The 21,077-nt window shown below is 36.9% G+C and overlaps 1 protein-coding gene across 1 annotated transcript in view; it reads left to right on the top strand.

The window, feature by feature from the left end:
- Window positions 1–21,077, top strand: part of USH2A (usherin) — a 681,643-nt gene that overhangs the window by 158,321 nt on the left and 502,245 nt on the right. Inside the window, exons 15-18 of the mRNA XM_045081155.1 lie at window positions 4,617–4,775; window positions 12,243–12,737; window positions 13,749–14,018; window positions 15,634–15,803. Coding sequence (XP_044937090.1) covers window positions 4,617–4,775; window positions 12,243–12,737; window positions 13,749–14,018; window positions 15,634–15,803 — 1,094 coding nt within the window. The remainder of the gene's footprint in view (window positions 1–4,616; window positions 4,776–12,242; window positions 12,738–13,748; window positions 14,019–15,633; window positions 15,804–21,077) is intronic.

The raw sequence follows: 21,077 nt of genomic DNA, 5'->3' as shown, positions 1-21,077 counted from the left end.
GTAGAAAATTTTCTCCACTGCAGTGCACAGCTGTTGACGTCTAATCAGATTTTTTCTTTTTTTTTTAATTTTAATTTTTACTTATAGCCTGGCTTCCTAGGGGTCATTACTGTGTCTGAATCAGCCAAATAGCTGGGCAATGCTTGTGCTCAGATACTTCCAGACCATATAGCTTCTGCCAATCAATATGTGTGTGGTTTGGAGGATGTTTTTAGAGTTATAGCTAGTTCCCAGTTCTTCCTTGACCTTCATTTTTCTCTGGCTCTCCTGGTTTTTCCCCATTCCTTCATAGTTTTCCAGCCATCTAGGAATCAATGGAGAGTTTATTTCAGGCCTCCCTTGACTCTGTCATACCCAGTATCTCCTGGTTTATTACCCTGTAAATTCACCACTTAACCTACCTGGGAGGTTATACTCAGGCTTGAAAACCTGTGAGTTTTCCCTCTTGTTCCCAAATGACTGCCAAATTTTGGCAGCAAAGCTATGAATTTCTTCTGCCAACCCCAGATCAAGTCAATGCCCTATGGCACCAAAGCTACTGTTTGTAGTCAGCCCTACTGGTAAAACTAACACTCCTGACTATGGAACAACCCCATAAAAAAGGCCACAGACTCCTATTGCTGCTTTTCGAGAATAAATGTTCTCAACTTTTTGTTTACCTGTGGTTGACTTAGAGCTCCCAAAATGGTTATTTTGATAATTTCATTCAGTTTATTTCCCTAAACTCTTTCTGTTGCCATAATGAGAAGCCCTCCTATTTGCTTTTACTTTTTAATTTTTTAGTAACTTTCTAGATATTGCTTTATTTTCACATTTCAGATATTTTTAAGTTCTCAGTAACTGCCTTCTACTTGTTTCCTATTAATTAATTCTTGGAACTGGGTTCATGGCCACATCTTCCCTGGTGGTTAGGTATTTCCATGTCACCACGTCTCTGGCTGAACTGATGTGACAGAAGTGATAATGTCGGAGTCCTAGGTTGTGCTCTCATAGGTATGGGGCATGGTCTCCATCTCTCCTTTTACCGTTCCTGTTGAATTGGATATGGACTTGGTGGTCATCCATCTAGGACCCTGTAAACAAGGACAACCCCCTAAGGATGGCAAGACAAAAAGAGGGAGCTGAGACACCTGTCCTCATAGCCACAGTGTTCCCAGCTTTTCATGAAAAAGGGAAACATACACATTCTCTTTATACTCAAAATAACCCTAAGAGTTAGACCTTATTCTCTCCTTACTAAATATGAGGAATGATTCAGAGACTCCAACCAAAATCTGACTAACAGTCACACAATTACCGAAGTGCCTAAGGCAGGATTAAAACTCAGGGCTCCCAAACAAATGGATGTAGTCACAGTATGATACTGTCTTTCCTTACAAGAAAGTCTGGGAAATGCAAAAATCACACTTGGCAGTTTTGAGGAATGAATGAATATGTGACTATTTTCTCAGAATTCCCCTTTCAGCATGTAAAAGGGTGAATTGGGGTTATCTTATGGCTAGGATTTCATAATATTTATTCTATGAGTGGTATTGAACCATCTAAGCCTTCAGGTCTATGAATATTCTCGTTTCAGAGTCAAACAGGCGCTATACATTTATACTGCGAGGTTGGACAAGGTTGTGGTTAGAGATGGTCGTAACAAGTAATCAACTGTAAACATTTGGAAGAGTCTGTTTGTGTCTTTGTGTGTGTAAATGCTTGTTGCCAATGAAATTTTCGAGTAATGCAAATTCTTTTCTATACCCTTTGACACGGGATGAAAACATATATCTTTCAGTCATCCCAAAAGTATGTTGCTGTCTTAGAAAATACTCTGAAGGTCAGTTTTGATTGCTTTATCTCTGAAATCTGTTGTGTTCCTGGTAGCCTGCAGAGTTTTAGATGTTGTCACTAATAGTCACTAAAAATATTCAATTGCCATAGATTACAAAGCTCTTTGAGAGTGTTACAAATGAGACAGTTTATGAGTCTTTGTGGTTCTACCAAGAACAACAGGATGTGGAGCCCTAAATTAAAAATCACTGACAGATCAAAAGCACTCTCAGTGTTCAACAACCCAAACAACCTGTCAAATATGGCAAATTCCCAAATTCAAAAGTAGAAGGTCCTCTTTGGAAATGATTCTCTTTTTCTGTGTCATCTTGAGATTGGTGCTATTATTGTCCTATATCTAACTAGACATATGGACAGTTAGAGTTTTAATATAACAATGCAAATTCCAAAGAAGGAGAAAAGATAAAGAGGAAGAGTGAGCATGTATCTAAGTTTGAATATTTTTCCTTTAAAAACATGACATCAATATTATCTCCCTTAGGATTAGAGACATTGTCTTTAGGAAGCCTATGCTTAATATATAGAATTTTATTTATTTCAAATTCAGTGCTCTTGAAATAGTTTCTTACAATATTATTATTGGATTGTATCATGTCTTCAAAGTGGAGTGTATCCCTCACGAATGCTGATGAATTAGTAATAGCTCTTAGTTGAAAGTCTCTGCCTGGTGTGCAAGATAACTTCACTTTTCTATTCCATATTTTGCTACCCTACTCTATGCCACAAGATTGTGTATGGGCTGCATCATCAGGCTCCCTTACCCTCTGACTTTTGATTGGCTTCAGCTACTAACAGGAACCTGCCAGTCATCTGGAGGGCTGGCAGAAAGGGAAGTTAGAATATTTAATCCTCAGCTTCTTGTTGCAGTATAGGAGGGGTCTTGAGGTGGTCTTGAGGTGGTTGTGTCCTGCCATGATTAGTCACAACTCCTGCCAAATGATGCTTTTCCTACAGCTCTTTCTGTCTTCGAGTGCTGTGACCCTTTAAGCTAGGGATAGTGTGCTAGAAAAAAGCTCACATAGAGGGTCTGACTGTTTATTTGTAGAAATACCTTCTTACAAAGTTAGCCTTTGGTTGACATTTTGGAACTTGGACTTTTGAGGGGGTCTCCCCATCCCTAGAACAGGTAAGAGTGGCTCACTATCTCTTAAAATTTGTCCAACCAAATAGTTTATGCTTAGCCCTGCCTTCCTTCTGGGAATCTAAAATTTGGGAGGTTGTTCATGGAGACAGAAGCTGTCTCCATAAATAGCCCCCCATACAAACCCTGGGCATTGAGTTTCTAATGAGCTTCCCTGGTTGGCAACACACCACATATTTTCATAAAACATTGGCTGGGGAATTAGGTATATCCTGTGTGACTGGAACCTTGTGCTTGGTTTCCCCTGGACTTACTCACATACTTTTCCCTTTGTTGATTGTACTCTCTTCTTTTACTATAATAAATTTTATCCACAAGTAGGACTATATGATGAGTCCTGCCAGACTTTCTAGCAAATCATTGAACCTGGGGTGGTCTTGAGGACTCCTGGCATAAATAGAGAAAGAGCTCTACTGTTACACCCCAGAGTACAGCTTGATTTCTTTTGGTTTCCTTACACACTCTGCCTACCCTTTGGAAAATAGTTTCTTTATCAAGCTCTTTATTATATTAGTTAATCCGAATGTGCTCTCTCTCTTCTCCCGAAACCCTATCACCCAGTGAGGGCAAATACCTCATATAAAAATACTGATGATTATTTGATTGATTCATTTCTATACATGATTTTTAGAAGTTTCTTAACAAAAACATTAAAGGTTTTTAAATAAGGTAACACAGAAACCTTTGAAATGTTATTTAATGAAAAACTCTGAGTAGGATGTGCTTCTCTAAACGGATGGAAGATTATGCACTTTGTTGGGCCAGGAGGGAATAAATAACTGGTAGCTGATTGTCCTTAAAAAAATAGTGAGACCTTATTTCTCTCCTTTACCTTTACATATTCTGGCAGGGAGGGGGGGGGGTTGGTGCAGAATGAGGGAAGATATGTGGGAGACTGAGGAAAACATGCAGTGATAAGAGACAATGTTTCCATAGTGTAGTTACATTATACAAAATATCACTGAAGTAGTGAGGCCAACGTTCTTACGTGCCACATGGAAGCAATCGTATTACTTCATGGCACCTCTAGCAGGTGTGGGTATATCCGCTAGTACATCCTGATTATTTCTTGCTAATATTTAAACGATTTAATATCCAAGACATCCTGGGTATTTGTATCACCAACTCTTATTCTTTCTTTGCCCCTGTGCTCTGTGAAGCAAGATGAGGCATTGTGCTTAGTGGAATGGAAAACTGCCTTTTAAAAATCCAGAAATTATGTTACTTAAATTTCAAGTTTCAACATACCTTATTTATGTTAACTTTTAAATTAATGAAGTAGAAAATAAGTGTTATATAATCCTTGGATACTTTCTAAGAAGAAGGAGGAGGAGAGAGAAGAAGAGGAGGAAGGAGGAGAAAAAGCAGTGCTTAATGTAAAATTCTGTGGTCCACTCCCAACTATGTTTACAACAGCCGCATTAACCCACAAAATTGCTTTACGCTTATAGATAAAAAGCTTTGTTTTAGAGAACTCATGATGAGTATTTTCTGTTTATTAATGTTTTAGTAAACCACATGTCTTCTTGATAAAGTAATCCTGAATCAGAAAGACCTGTTTGCTGGATATCTTACTTCAGCATACTTGTGTGCTTATTGATTGCCTTTGCTAATAAATGCTCTCTCCATTGTAATTTAGCTCCATCCCAACAACCTCCACCCAGAGGACAAGTTCAAAGTTCTTCTGCTATCAATCTCTCCTGGAGTCCACCTGATTCTCCAAATGCCCATTGGCTTACTTACAGTTTATTCAGGGACAATTCTGAAGTCTACACAACTGAAGATCAGTATCCATACAGTAAGTTTAAAGGTTTGGTGATAGAAAGATATAATATTCTGAGAACTGATATATTAGTTAAGTTCTTTGACACTGAGGATAAATGTTGTTGTGGTTTCCTGCATCTAGCAGAGAGTTTCAAGTAGAGACAGAAATATGAGTCTCACTAGCAATGTCCTCGTAATCAAAACAATGCAATAAAAATGAGATGCTTCTTATTTGATAAGCCCTAATGCTTACCAAATTCTCAACAATGAAAAAAAATTACCCTATTCAACCAACATTGATGAGGATGTGGAGGAGTTAGAATGCACATAAACTGCTGGACTATCTATGTAGGTTCATTGGCACAACTTTTCATGCAGGATAAATTGTTGGAATGCATGAGAAACTATATCCTTTTGTATACCATTGGACTCAGTATCTTTTTTTAAAAAAAGATTTTATTTACTTACTTAACAGAGAGAGACACAGTGAGAGAAGGAATACAAGCACAGGGAGTAGGAGAGAGAGAGAAGCAGTCTTCCCACTAAGCAGGGAGTCTGAGGCGGAGCTCGATCCCAGGACCCTGGGATCATGACCTGAGCCCAAGGCAGATGTTTAATGACTGAGCCACCCAGGCACCCTTAGGAAACTTCTCTCAAATGAACAGTCATAAATGGACACAGAATATGTTGAAGCCTACACTATTTGCAACAACAAAATATTACAAGACATTCAAATATTCAACAGATTTTCAATAAATTATGGTAGTTAGATAATAGGATCCTGATACATTGGTAAGTGAACTGTGGGATTTGATTACCTATAAAATGATATTTTAGTTTACATATTAATGAATGGAAAGTGTTCATAATACACTGTGTAATGTAATAAAAGGTATTACAAATAACCTGAGTTTTATTAAATTAAAAAATATGTAGAAATTTTGGGAGACTTAAAACAAGCTGAAGCTTAGTTTTCTCTGAGCATAAGGATTACAGACAATTTATCAAATATTCCTATTATATGGGTTGTTCCTAGGTTAAAAATGGACTTTTTTAAAAAAGTAGAATCAGAGTACTAACCTTCATGCAAACAATGTAATTTTATATGTACACTGCCATTTCCAGAAAGATAGAATATAATATGAACGTATATTGAAAGAGAAAGGATGTGAAAAACTATGAAGATTATTTTTACATCTATAACTTTTAGGATTTTAAAGGAGCTTATAGAATTCAAAGTACAGGGACCCTTGTCTTTAAAAAAAAAAACAAAAACAAAACACTCAGATGTTTAAATAGTTTCCCTAAAGTCAGAATGAAGAAACAGAAGTGTTTATATCCTTCTACCTCTGTCTTCTCGGATATTTGCCTCTAGTCATGTTTAGCCACAAGCTAGTTTAAGAAACTAGTTTAAAAAACAGTAGAATAGTGATTCTAATTTAAGTTTCCATTTTGTTCTCTTTGTTTAATACCCAATTTTCCAAATTCCAGTTTAGCTTACTTAATTAGTTAGAAAAGCATATAAAGTTCTATGGAGGCACTGAAGTTCCATAATCTTCTTCAGAATGGTTAGGGAGATGCCTCATTTTAACACAGTAATTGGATTTAAAACTTTTGCATAGCACACATTTATATTGTGTATGTACTACTAGGTTACATTTTGCACCTAATTCTGACTGACATGCACCTACATTATTGTGTCCACTTTCTGTTAATTCTAAATGTTTCCCCAGTATTCCAGCTCTTCTCTGAAGTTAATGGCAACTCTGAACTTCATGATGCAGATTGCAAAGGGAAATGAACATCTGTCTACATCTGCCATGTTGGCAAAGCATCCTAAAAACCTGCTACTAGAATGTTTATTTTCTTCCAAATATCAGCATGATCCAGGTGTCCTGAAACTTAAACTTTTGTGAGGGAAAAAGAGAGTTATAAAAATATTGAAAGTGATTTTTAAGATGACAGTACCTCTGGCTGGGTTATTTCTGAAATTGTGAATCAGGGTCACCCCGTCTTTTCCATTTAGCTTAATTCAATAATAAAATTAAACTTCAATTATACCCTTCAATTCCAGTGGCATGTTTTCCATAGTAACATATTGTGATCTATTTTATAGACCATTACATGAGAACACAACGCTCTAGCTCTTATTCATGATTGCACTAATATAGAATCCAAATAACAGTTTCTTACATAATAAATGTGTACTCATTCGCTAATCAGACATTTATATAATCCTATTAAACGAGGTATTATTTCCTAAATCCTTCTTTTCCATTAAAAAATGCCACTTCTGGCATTTCTTGACAATCACTATAATTAATGATGTGAAAATTATCTGCATGATGGCATTTGAACAGTAAGAACAATTGGTTAACACTGTCGGAACTTTGTATGGTTCTAATAATACCCTCATGTTTATTACTCTATTTCCAGTGTGTGGATAGCATGTGTAATATGAAAAGGAAACAGTACTTATATTCAGTCGGATGCACACAAATCTTTGGGTTAAATAAAGGCATTTGGAATTATAGGTGGAGAATCATTGAACTTTTCAAAGAAAATTAATAGTGTTGTTTTCAGAGAAAGTTTGATCATTTGGTTGAGCCCATTATAGAATTCCTTGTTGGAATAACAACTTTTCTTAGCTTGCCTGATGCACCATGGGAATCTCTAGGACAGTGGTTTCCAACCTAAGATCATGACACACTGGTGTATTATCATCTTTAAATGTTGCAAAGTGTCGGTTACTAGTAACACACCAGTAACGGTGGAATAATTTTAAAATTTCTGAATAATAAGAAAACAGAAGAGACAGGTATAGATGTCAAATAAGTGCACTGGGAATTGTACATAATCAGTGCCTACTATTATCTCCCCTGAAGCTCCAATCTGGTTTGCCCACAGGTATTTCTTATGTGATGGGTATGAGGAGAACAGCTATCATAGAAAATAGAACTCGTTTGATAGTGTTATAGTTTTAGGGAGTGGCCAATAAATCATATAATGTTTTCTTACTTGAGTTTGGAACTAAAAGTGAACTAGATCTAGGATTCAGTAAGATGGAAATGAAAAATGAAAGTCATTTTCATTACTGATAAAAGTCAGAATGGAGAATAGACTTTCTCTCCCGTACTAAGACAGATTAGAAGGGAGAAAAATCAATAGACTGATCTAAATATGTTCTGTTTCCCCCCTTTCTCCCCAAATTCACAGTTAAATCATTTCTCATTTGGGAAGCCAAGGGTAGAGGGATAGTCCTTACACGTTTACTCTAAAAAATCCTTTCATAGAGAAATGAGAGGATGGATACTTCTACACCTGACCACTGCTTGCATAGCCTAAAGACGTTAGCATAGTTTAGAGTTGCAGATGACGATACATCTTAGTGAAACCTGAGACTTCATTTCTACCTTCGATATCATTACCATTTGTTACTCTATACTAAATCAAGGGATCGATGTAACAAGTGGTAAGATGTTTCTGAGAGAAACAAACAGTAAATATAGGGAGGGAAGGAAACCAAGCAACCATTTCTATAAAGCTCTTAATATTCTTTCCTGGAAAAATCAATCAGTTGTATATGGAAAAATCATTCCTTCATTTATTCAATAAAATTTTATTCAGTGTTTACTCCGGATCAGGAACTGTATGAGTCACTAGAAGCACAATCCTGGAAGGAGCAGTTTTCGTTATTGAGAGGGGAGATAAAACAGTAAGACAAAATTATCCTATGTATTAAATGTTAAATTAGAGTAGACTTGGAGTATCAGGAAAGTACTGGGAGGGGAGAGGAAGACATGCCTGCGGTGGCAGAGAGGGAGACTGAGGACCATGGAACGTCTCACAAGAAGGAGGTGATGTGGGAGCTGGGTTAGCCAGATACTGCGATGAAGGAGGAACGATTTTCCTGGAAGAAATTGTATGTGAACAGGCATGAAGGGGGGGTGTATGAGAAAATGGGTTCCATTCAGCACAACTGAGCAGCTCTAGGTAGCTTTCATGGGTGGTGTATTAGGGAAATACTGCCCACCGAGTAGGTACAGCCAAGGTCATGAATTAGTGCTGAGCCAAGAATTCTGAATGTTGTCCTTAATGTGAAGAAATTTGTGGTTTGAGCCTGGGTGGCTCAGTTGGTTAAGTGTCTGCCTTTGGCTCAGGTCATGATCCCAGAGTCCTGGGGTCGAGTCCTGCATGAGGTTCCGTGCTCAGTGGGGAGCCTGCTTCTCCCGCTGCCCCTGCCTGCTATTCCCCTGCTTGTGTTCTTTCTCCTTGTCAAATAAATAAATAAAATCTTAAAAAATAAGAACCTTGTTGAAGGAGAACAATTTTTCCAAGCTCAAAGTGAAAGCTAGAGGAAATTCTTATCCTTATGACCATATCAAGATAAGTTGTTTTAACCCGGGTTAATTTGTTGTTGTTGTTATGATAAAATTAAGGGAAATTCTATTTATATCCTTTCTATTACTTTTATTTAGTTCATACTATATGTTGTTTATACAGTGTTTTTAACCAAATATATATTGCCATCTCAATTCTGTAATTAATTACTTACTAGACTCCTCTTGTAGATTTTGATCTATCAGGATTATATTCCATTTCTCAAATGCTACAAGCATCAAGTATGTACTGAACTTCTCTTAATTATCACCAGATTATGTATCTTCCTACTTCCAGTTTAAGTGTATGCTATTCTCTTGGAATATTAAGCACTGATATTTATTTTTGCCTTTTAGGTTTGGCTTTTGACATTGTTAAATACAATGTTTTCTATCAGTTTGCACACCTTCGGTGATTTTTTGAATGTTTTCAATATTTTAAACACTCTCATGTGGAATGCAGATAACTTTAGCTTAATAGGTATTTATTGAATTTACTATTACATGCCAGAAATATATGTTATAGGGACTATACCCTGGCTATTATAGACAGACAATTTCCCCTATTGTTTAATTATGATCACAATATTCTGTGATGAGCAACAAGTATGATGTTCAGATAATACACTGAAAACCAATGCAGTAGTCATTTGAATAATTAATAAAATGAAAGTACTTAGCAACCACTATCAATATATCCCAAGCAAATTTTTCCAGTGGAGGATATCACTTTTTCTGAAGAAGCATAGTAAATATCATTCATCAAATCTTTCTAGTGGAAGATATCACTTTTTCTAAAGAGGCATAGTAAATTTGATGTATCAGCTTTACGGATTGATTCAACAAATACTTATTGAGATTTTACTGTGTGCTACCAATATGGTGGCAAGTAAAGAGGACCTGGTCCTGGGTTCCCGGAGTGTTAAGTCTACTGTTAAGGAAAGACGATTCATCAAACTATAAAAATAAAATGTGAGAAGGGTAGTGTTAAGGGATCTATATCTATATCGATATCGATATCTATATCGATATCTATAATATATACTAACATATCATACACACACAAACACACACACACACAAGATACTAATGGGAGATTATGGCTAGTTTTCTTTCTTCTACATCCTGGAAAACCTGAAGTCTCATAGTATTCTCCCACCCCTACCTCATTGAAGCATGTTCAGTACATTTTTTAAAAAACTGAGTACCAACTCCTCTGTGCCCTGAAATCATTTCAGTTTTGGATTGCAGGAAAGTTGAGGAAGTAGGAGCATATGAATCTGGATTTTCCCAGATTACTTAGGTTCTCAGAAGGTAACTTTCCTGGTTTCATTTTATAATAGAAAATTTGACTAATATGGGAGATAAGAATTAGATATCAATGGGAATACATTTTTGTTATTAGATACTAAGCATACTTGGAAAGAAATTAATCAATACAGGGGTATCTGGGTGGCTCAGTTGGTTAAGCATCTCACTTCAGCACTGATCATGATCCCAGGGTCCTGGGATCCAGCCCCATGTAGGGCTCCCTGCTCAGTGGGGAGCCTGCTTCTCCCTCTCCCTCTGCCCTTCCCCTGCTCGTGCGTGCCCTCTCTCTTTCTCTCTCACAAATAAATAAACAAAAAAATCTTAAAAACAAAAGAAATTAATCAGTGCATATGGTTGTGATTATTAGCATCTCCAAAGAGGAATCTCATGCAATAATTTGTCTAAGTGATTTTGTTGTTGGTATAGATCTTTTGCTTATGAAAGTGTTATATCCCATTAAGGAAGCTTAAAATAAATGTTTTAAGCCTCACAATTGCAGCATTCTAATATGATGACTAATTTCACTTCAAAAAACTTCTGGAGTAGTGTCTACTGCAGTTTATTTTTCATAATAATATTCAAGTACTTGCACTATTATATTCTGTATTTTCTTCTCATGTTGCTACGTGGCCTTCATCACTATGCTTTTAAATTATTATATGATTTTGGAATTATATCAATGTATTATATTAATATAAGGTATTATAACCTGTTAAATTCCACTTTAATTTACTTCAACACTTCCTATTATAAGGAACACATCTATATTTTTCTATGCTTCCTGAGGAAATATTTCCCAAAAATTCAATCAAAGATCACAGTCTCATACAAGATGTTTGAACGTATGCTTGTATACGTTATCGGTTTACTGCCTCTCAGTTTCAAACCTGCTCTGCCTGCTTTGTGACAGTGAAGCTGGAACCTGTAAATGTTTCTCCTTGACCAGCTGGTGCATTGTGTCACAGCCCTGCAATATACTTCCTGTCCCCTCAGAGAATGGGAACTTCCAGGCACATGCCTAACCATGTCCATGCCGTATCTTTTCAATTCTTTAAAAAAACCAGACTTCTCCTGTGTCAGTTCTCCACTGATGGTAACAAATGTCTCCAAAATTTTGCAGTTTAAAATAACAATAATCATTTATAAGTTTTGTTTCTGTGGATCAGAAGTTCAGAGAAAGTTCCAGTAAAGGTATTGGCCAGGTGACAAATGTGGCCTGTGGAAACAGTTTGAGAACCCTTGGTCCAGGAAAATATTGTTGAACAAGCAAACAAGTTACATAGAAGAAACTGCCATTTCTGTTTCAGAGAACTGCCAGAAATTTCTCTTTTATCTTCTATAAAAATGACACTATATTTTATTTTATTTTATTCAAGATTTTATTTATTTGACAGACAGAGATCACAAGTAGACAGAGAGGCAGGCAGAGAGAGAGGAGGAAGACTGCCTGCTGAGCAGAGAGCCGAATGCAGGGCTTGATCCCAGGTCCCTGAGATCATGACCTGAGCCAAAGGCTGAGACTTTAACCTACTGAGCCTCCCAGGTGCCCCAAAGACACTATATTTTCGAAAGAACAAGAGTTTAAACAACCTTCTAAATAGTTTTCATGACAAGAGGCACTTCTCTTATGTTACACTGCACAGTAAAAGCAATTAGAATTTGTTTTATTTCAGTTTTAAAAATCCAAACCATTCTTATTCAAAAGAGCAGATTGTATAGTTTATGTGATTAAGTTAAACAAATAGGAAAACAAGTAGGAATGATTCCTTACCGATTTCTGAAATATGACTCTTTTCTTCCTTTAATTTCAGATATCCAGTACTTCTTAGACACTGACCTGTCACCATATACATCATATTCCTATTACATCGAGACGGCCAGTGTGCATGGGTCAACAGGGAGCGCACCTGTCACATACAAGACGAAACCAGGGGTCCCAGAAGGAAACTTGAACTTAAGTTGTATCCTTCCTGTTGGCTCAGACTCTGTGACACTTGCCTGGACTACACCTTCAAATCATTCTGGTCCTATAGAGAAATATATTTTGTCCTGTGCTTCTTCAAGTGGCAATGAACCATGTGTTCCCTATGAAGGTCGTGAAACCTCCGCTACCATCTGGAATCTGGTTCCATTCACCAAGTACCATTTTTCTGTTCAGGCGTGTACTAGTGGGGGCTGTTTACACAGCTCACCCCTTACGGTGATCACAGCCCAGGCACCTCCCCAAAGGCTGGGCGCACCCGAGGTGCAGAAGATCGGTTCCACAGAGCTTCATGTAGAATGGTCTCCCCCAATGGAACCAAATGGTAAGAATTCAAAGCTTAGATTTCCCATTCTTGAGCAAAACATGAATGAGAATCTAGGCATTTGGAATTGTGCAATAAGAATCTGGCAACTGTATCCATTTTTGTAACTGTAGGATATAATAATTGAGAATTCCTAAAGATATCAGATACTATTTATACTGGTTAGTAGCACGAGTATATTTCTTTAATCTAATAACAAATTCCATTCATTTAAATTGCCCCTTAAAAGGCTAATATTATCTTTGCTCTTAATGACATCTGTCACAACACAAATGATGTTTCTAATTTGAAACTCACTTATGAAATGCATTATATTTGACTGTGTCACAAGTTAGGGCACCCGTAAGCAGTAAATTTTCTCTTTTAAGCAAGAAAAGGATATAAAATAATACAAAAAATATGTATATAGGCTAGCTGACTCCATTAAGTTAATTTTTTGTCTTCATACAATTGAACCCTTGGTTATATAGGCCAGACACAAATTCATAGATTTTTAGTAATTAATATCATGTACACAATGGCAAAACCTCTTTTCTTAGACTTTTAAAGTTATTTGAGAAGACTAGGTAGAAGTCAAGTTTAATATTCTAATACTTATATAATAAGAGCTTGTGTTAAATAGATAATAAAATTAAATACCCAAATTTGAAAGTATATAAATTGGAGGTGTGATGATCAAATGTGTTCCCCACAAAAGCAATTCTTAGTAAAAATTATGATCATTCATTCTGAAAGGGATTGAGTTTACCTGTAGTAAGTTAAAGCTATTTTGTGTTTATGCATTCCCTTTTGGTTTGTTTTAATCATGAATATGTTTCAGCAGTTTCACAGACACTCATCTATCCATCAGTTGTTGTCTTTTACAAGTCCCATCATCTAGATTACTGAAGAAATGGACAGGTAATCTAGTCAGAAACAATGCAAAGCTGGTACTTTTTAGTCAGCCTAAGCCCACAACACCCCCCAAAACTGTCTGATGAGTCGTCTTTGTTCACTATTTCACCTTTCTAGGGATAATTATAAGATATGAACTCTACATGAAAAAAATGAAATCCGATGGAGAAACCACGTCAGCAGAAAGTCGAGTTTTTCAGAGCAGTGGCTGGTTCAGCCCTCACCCACTTGCAGAATCAGCCAATGAAAATGCACTAAACCCTCCTCAAACAGCCACAACCATCACTGCGTTGGAGCCATACACCAAGTATGAGTTTCGAGTCTTGGCTGTGAACATGGCTGGAAGTGTGTCTTCTGCCTGGACTTCAGAAAGAACGGGAGAATCAGGTGAAGAAAAATGCTTTGAACTCTACTTTGAAGATTCCCAAATGAAAATACTACCCCAAATGAAAGTCAGCAGCACTAAAGTACATTTTGAAAAGCAAGAATTATAAATTTATAGAGGTCAAGGAAAAATTGACTATATTGGTTGGTTATGTAAATATCTCAAGGTCATAAAGAACTTGCAGTAAGTTTCAGGGGGAAAAAAATAAATGCCTTAGCTATTACTTCAAAGGGGAAAAATAACTATAGTCATACTCTTTGGGGGAATGTTTGCTAAAAATCGTAATTGGTTTTCATTCCTGAAGTGGGTTGGCAGTATGTTCTATCTTGCTCCAAATTCAGCACAATTTATGTTCATTGAAAGAGATAATGATACCAATTTCACAAATCTTATTTTGTTTTTAGTTCTCTCTCCAAAGCAAATAGTGTTAGGTACTAGATTCCATCCTAATGATAGAATCCTGGATATCAATATCTGTAATTCACAAATTTGTTTATGAACAGTTGGCAATACGGTAAGGAAGGAGAGTAAAATTTTTAATTTTCTTAAGATATCTTCACTATAGCAAATAATATATTTTTACCCCCCTTCAATTTCATTAAAACACTTCAAATATCATGAGCCTTTAACCAAAAAAAGATACCTTTGTTATGCTTTGAATCTATGGATATTCAAAGAAACCCAACTCCTGATTTAAATTGGAACTGTTAGGACTGTGGGAGGATAAGGGTAGTTTTAGGTTGATGTCCAAGGGAATCATTTCATGAATAAAATGTGCATTGTGCTTGAGCATCTCTTAATGACTGCCAGCCATCTTGGACAAATAATAGTGCCATGATAGCACAAGTGATGAGCCATGGCGTTCTGGAAGGGGAAAATCAAGGTCAGAAATGAAAAGTAATGGGTGAAAATGCAATACTGGACCCTCATAATCTTATGGGTCACTGGCTACTGAACGTGCGATGAGGTCCTTTGATAATACACCTTTGGTTAGCACATTTAAAATCCATATTAAGATCTCAAGGATGGCAGGGGGAGAATGTATGTGCGTATATACTCTGAACATTTCAAGCAAGATTTATTGAAAACTTTAAAAATTTCTTTGGGGTTATTTAGAACATTTTAAATTTACCTCTTTCTGAGGAGTAATATTCTCTAAGCTGTATCAGTGTGGCTCGGTGAAAGACATCTCTACATCAAAAATCCAATATGTCACTATGCATTGTTCTGGACTCTGTGGACTCAGATTCAGTTTTGATGACTTCTCCTTTCAAATGCTTCATAATACCTGTGGTTTCCTACCATATCTAGTAGTTATCTTGATGAAAATAAGCAAATTCCTAAATGATTTTTCTTTTGTAGATCGAAAATATCTTTGCTAGGAATATAAGGGTAGAGAACATCCTTGCAGAGAATTTAAAAAAAAAAAAAAGGGCAACTACTTTCTTTAAACACCTGTATAACCTTTGATGTTTAGAAATCAGGATATTATGTAAGGAACAAGGTTATGTGAGAAACAAGAGTAGGTGTATGAGTTCCATCTGTAAGAGTAGGTGTATGAGACCTGTAGGTTCAGCGTGCATTGTCTGCCTGTGCTGTCTGTCTTGTCGTTGACAGTGCCGGCATTCATGACCCCTCCTTCCGTCTCCCCGCTCTCACCCCACTCCCTCAATGTGTCCTGGGAGAAGCCAGCAGAGAATGCAACAAGAGGAGAAGTTGTGGAGTATAAGGTCAATATGGTTTCCGAACAGTCACCTCGGCAATCTCTTCCGGCAGCGTTGTCACAGGTATTAGTATTTTAGAATGGAATTCTCTTCCTTTTGACATTTTCTGATTTTGCAGAATTCTATGATCAAAGTCTCCCTTATATATTCCTTACATGTGGAATTGTTTCTTAATATAATACCATGTGTACAAGGCACTATTTCTATCACCTATTTTTCTAATATAAGCATGTATTAAAACAAAATTAGATATAATTTTGTTTAATAAAATTTGCTTTCTACACTTAACATCTACCCTTAAATATCTTGTAAAAAGCTCACTTTCAGTGGTTGGACACTGTCATGTTATTTGGGCTTACAATAATGTATTCAACCAACCTACCATCAGTTGATATTTATATTAATTCTTTTGAAAATATAGATAACATTGATAAGAATGTCTTCTATGTACATTTTGCATATTTCTGTGTCCAAGGAGAAGAGAATTCTGAGGAATGGGTTTATCACAACTTACAGCAAAGGTTAACAGAGTCAAGGTTTGGGATATGCCGTGTCTTCTAGTAATTCATACTCCAGCCAGCAGTAGTGAGGATAATAAACATAGCTAACTATGAAGGCTTTATTGTGTACATGGACTAAGTCACTTGATTTGTATATGATAATCCTGGAGGAGGAGAGATTCTTGTTTCTCTCCAGTTTATGTTTTGGTCAATGTACTCCATTAACCTATTTTACCAGCATGATGGTGGACAATGACCGAAGTGGCTGATGTTAGGTGGGCAAGTCATTCTGTGTACTTGGCTGTTTAGCACCTCTGTTGAGGAAGACCCTCTTTGGCGGGCATTAGCACGATATAAGCAATCTTCACATGTAACAGTCTCTCCCATGGGTCCATCACATTCTTCTTTCCCAGTCTTCCTGGTTCTTGAACTTCCAGTCTTCTTCCCTCCCCACACCATGCCCATGACCAATACATTCAGGTCACTGCCATATAGTTGGGAGGTGTTCTATCTTTGGTCTCTTCCCTTTCTACACAAAATGGATGACTAGATGCACTGCCTGAAGTTTCGCCCATTGAGCAGATTTCTTCTTACTGCTGGAGTTTTGCACCATCCTTGGGTGAGGCTATAGAGCATCCGTCACCCATGTTTGACTTGCAGCCACACTAAGACCACCTACCTGTGAAGCAAGTCACATTTTTCTAGTCTCTCAGCTCCTGAGGGAAGTCCGAGAAATCACAGGTATGAGCTGAGATTGAGCAGTCAGTGTACGATGGTAACTGACCTGGGGTTTCAGACAACCTTCTTGCGCAGGATATTATTCCTGACTCTGCCGATGCCTGTTACCAGATATTGCCTGCCATTTCATGATGAAATTCTGTTGGACCAACTTACTCTTAAGACATGGCCTGTCTGACAGAACTCAGCTCATGAAGGGTAGCTCTGGCTGCATGGCCATTTAATGTTGATTGTCAGATTCTCTGCTTTTACCAAGGCCTACTAGCTGGCCAGGAGCTCTCTAGCAAACGGTGTTTAATTTCCATTGTGTGATGTGACCTTGCTCCACATCCTGTGAGTCAATCTTGTGATCCTCTCATTGAGGGCTTGCCACAGATGTCTCACAACATCTTTTCCCTCTGTAGTTACCTGTGATACCACAGGACCTGATAGGCTTTATGTCCACAATTTTTTGGCTGCTTGCAGCACAGGCTTGGCCTGTGGAGATTTCTCTCCAGCCTTGGGGGACACTCATAGTTGGTGGTACTCCACAGTATTCAGTACCTTGATCAAGAATAGTATTCCTAGATGTGGAATATGTTCTCTTCAGAATGTCAGAAGGCATTCAGGACATTCTGTTTCTTTCCTACTAGTGGTAAGTGAAAATTGCAATAATTTTACCTTTATTTTGGAAAGGCTATCCTAGCATGTCTTGGGCCAATGGACCCTTAAAAATTTTAACGATGTGTCAGACACTTAATTTTTAAAAAACTTGATCACTTATTCTTTGGAGCATATAATACTTATCAGGAACTCTACATATCTGTCATGTTTTGCTTCTCTAATTCATTTAATAGGATGCTCTTAATTTGGAGAACCAATACTGCGAGGAGGTTTTCACAGTTTGCTTTGAATTGATGACCTTCAGATATTGTCTTTCTTCAATGCATTAATAGCACCCAGCAAGAGCTACCTGATTCCATGGTCCTTATAATTACTACTTTCCCCAAAATAATCCATATAATTTGCAGTTCCACCAAACCAGTGAACTTCCTTCCACTGGTAAGTCATCCAATTCACCACTAATGAGATTAAGAATCATTGGTGTACGCTAGGAGCCATCAGTACTCTGCTCACTCCCTGTGACGAGGTGATCTTTGGCAGCCAGCTGGTTGGTTATCTAGCTCCAAAATATCATTTTAGAATCTTCCTTCCTAGGGCACTCCTGCTGTCACTAACTTAGGTCAAGTTCTCTGGGAAACAGATACTGTAGAGAGGATTGAGCATAGATGTATTGGGGAATATTCTCAGAAACAACACACGGAAAGTAGTAAGAGTTGCGGTATTGAGCAGAATAAGAAGTTGAATTGTGAGGCAGTGACAGAAGGGTCTAAGCTGATCCTCGGGGTGGTTCTGGAGCTGAAATGACTCTATCAGTTTGTCCTAAATAAGTCAAGGAGCCAGACCTTTGTACCCCATTGTATTAGTTTCCTGGGACTGCAGTAACAACCATAAACTAAGTGATGTAAAACAACAGAAATTTATTTTTTTAATGGAGGGCCAGAGTCTGAAATCAGAGTGTTGGTAGGACCATTTTCCCTCTGAAGGCTGTCCAGGAGATTTCTTCCTTACCTCTTCCAGCTTCTGGTAGCTCCTTGGGTTCCTTGGTTTGGTGTAGCGTAACTCCAGTCTCTGCCGCTCTTCACATGGCCTTCTTCTCTGCACTGCTGTCTCTTCTGTATCTGTGTATCTCTCTCCATTCTTCTATACATATATCCCTTGTACTGAAGACCCACCTTCAATCCATGATAGTATAATTAATTATATCTGCAAAGACCCAATTTCCAGATAAGTTCACTCTCTGAGGTACTAGGTAAGAAAGGATTTGGGGGAGACTTTCTTCAACCCATCACCAATAGGTTTGCCAAAATTTCTGAGGCTCTTCAGTAGACAGGACATGTTACAACACAAAACTAGAAGAAGAAACAACAAATAATTTATGATTCCTTGTTTTACTTTTTCATTAGTCTGAGAATAAGTGCTGACTAAGTTGCATCTGTCTCAGGTGATAAATGCAGAGGTAGCTTTACCCATAACTCATAACTTAAATGATTTAGTCTACCAATTCAGGGTATCATAGGATTTAAGGTAAATTTACAGCTGCAACTGCTTCATGTGGTCCTTAATATTATATCGTATTTATCATTGATGTTTTATTGTTGTTGTTGCTGCTGTTCTTTTGGTTTTTAAACTATTATTTCTTCATAAAACATAGCTTCAGAACAACTATTACCTGCAGTATGGTATTCTAGTCTAAGAAACAAAAATAAGAAAAAAAAAATAGTTCCTAAAGATAAAGCCTCAGAAGTTAATTTTTTTGTTCATATCCCACTTCTATCAATTGCTAGCCTTCCACACATCTCTGTACTTCAGGTTTTACTCATCTGTAAAATAGGAAAACCATTTCTCCTTATCTACATGGTTTTTGTAGAGTTTAAAGAGCTTAACACAGGTGCCTGGGCAGCTCAGTTGTTAAGTGTCTGCCTTGGGCTCAGGTCATGATCCCAGGGTTCTGGGATCAAGCCCCACATTGAGCCCTGCATCAGGCTCCCTGCTCAGCAGGGAGTCTGTTTCTCCTTCTTCCACTCCCATTAATTGTGTTCCCTCCCTCGCTGAGTCTCTAGCAAATAAATAAATTAAAAAAAAAATTTTTTACAAGAGCTTGACAAATATTAGATCCTATTAGTGATTATTATTAGTGAGATAAGACTACATTAAACTTTTAAAAAGATAATTTTGTCATTTAGTGGAGCAGGAAAATATTGCTTTTTTATTAGTGACAAAAATTATGTATATGCACATTTTTGTTTAAAAGTCCTTTCTTTGTGGCCAAGTTGAAATAAGGATATAGATATGTCACTTTTTCTCTTTCTTATGCTTTCTCTCCCCTACATATATCCATCTACCTAGTCATATAGTCAAGAAAGTGAAATCATGAGTGGCAGTCAAAATCTTCACCTTCTCGATAATTAAATTTGTATCCACAGTGACCTCAGTGTGTCTTATTATAAGCTTGGTTAAAAAAAAATAGCCAAAATTTCTAGGGAAGGCCTACTGTAAAATAATTGTTACAGAAACTTTGACTAAGAATGGTGCAAGGAAATATATAGAAGTGGGGATATTATCGGGGTAGGATTTCAGGCTTCTGTGGAGTTCTATCTACTTCCTCAAAGATTTATCCCAAAGAAAATTTTTAATTAAGTTGGTCCTTTAAGTCTTAAAAAATGACTATATATACAATAAACACAAAGTTTATTTGAGTGATTATTTTATGTGCCCAAGCTTTAAGGTAAATGTCTTTTTTAAAATCATGTGATTTCTAACAACTATATGTAGAGAAATAGAAGTCCATCAAAATTAGTATTAATCTACATTTTCTATTTCTTTTAGTATTTCTTTTTGTGTTCTTGTTCCACGGAATAGTTTGTTCAAAAAATGACCCAACATCCTAAAAGAAATAGGGAATACTTCATTTTGATTTTTGTGTGTGTGTGTTTGAGTATAGTTGATACAATATTACATTAGTTTCAGGTGTACAACAAAATGATACAACTTCTCTATATGTTACATTATGTTAACCGTAAAGTAGCTACCATCTGTCACCACGCAATGCTGTTACAATACCATTAAGCATATTCTCTTTGCTGTGCCTTTTATTCCCATGTTTTATGGGTTCCATAACCCGAAGCCTGTGTCTCCCATGTTGTCCATCCCTCCACACTTTCTCTTTAGCAACTATCAGTTTGTTCTCTGTATTTGCAGGTCTGATTTTGCTTTTTGTTTGTTCTTTATTCATTTTTTTTTTTAGATTCCACATATGAGCGAAATCATATAGTATTTGTCTTTCTCAGACTGACTTATTTTACTTAGCATAATATCCTCTAGGTCCATCAATGTTGTCATAAATGTCAGGATTTCATTCCTTTTTATGGCTGTATAATATTCTGCTATATATTTTTACTACATTTTCCTTAAAATAAGAACCACTTTATTATATTTTATGTGGAAAACAATTTTACTTTCTAAAAATCTACATTAATCCCACATAGGTTGTTCTAAA

The sequence above is a fragment of the Mustela putorius genome, unplaced genomic scaffold, assembly GCF_011764305.1.
Source record: "Mustela putorius furo isolate JIRA1106 unplaced genomic scaffold, ASM1176430v1.1 tig00000508_pilon_pilon_pilon, whole genome shotgun sequence".
Lineage (NCBI taxonomy): Eukaryota > Metazoa > Chordata > Mammalia > Carnivora > Mustelidae > Mustela > Mustela putorius.
Note: the sequence above shows the minus strand (reverse complement) of the source record. Positions and strands in the feature narration are given on the sequence as shown.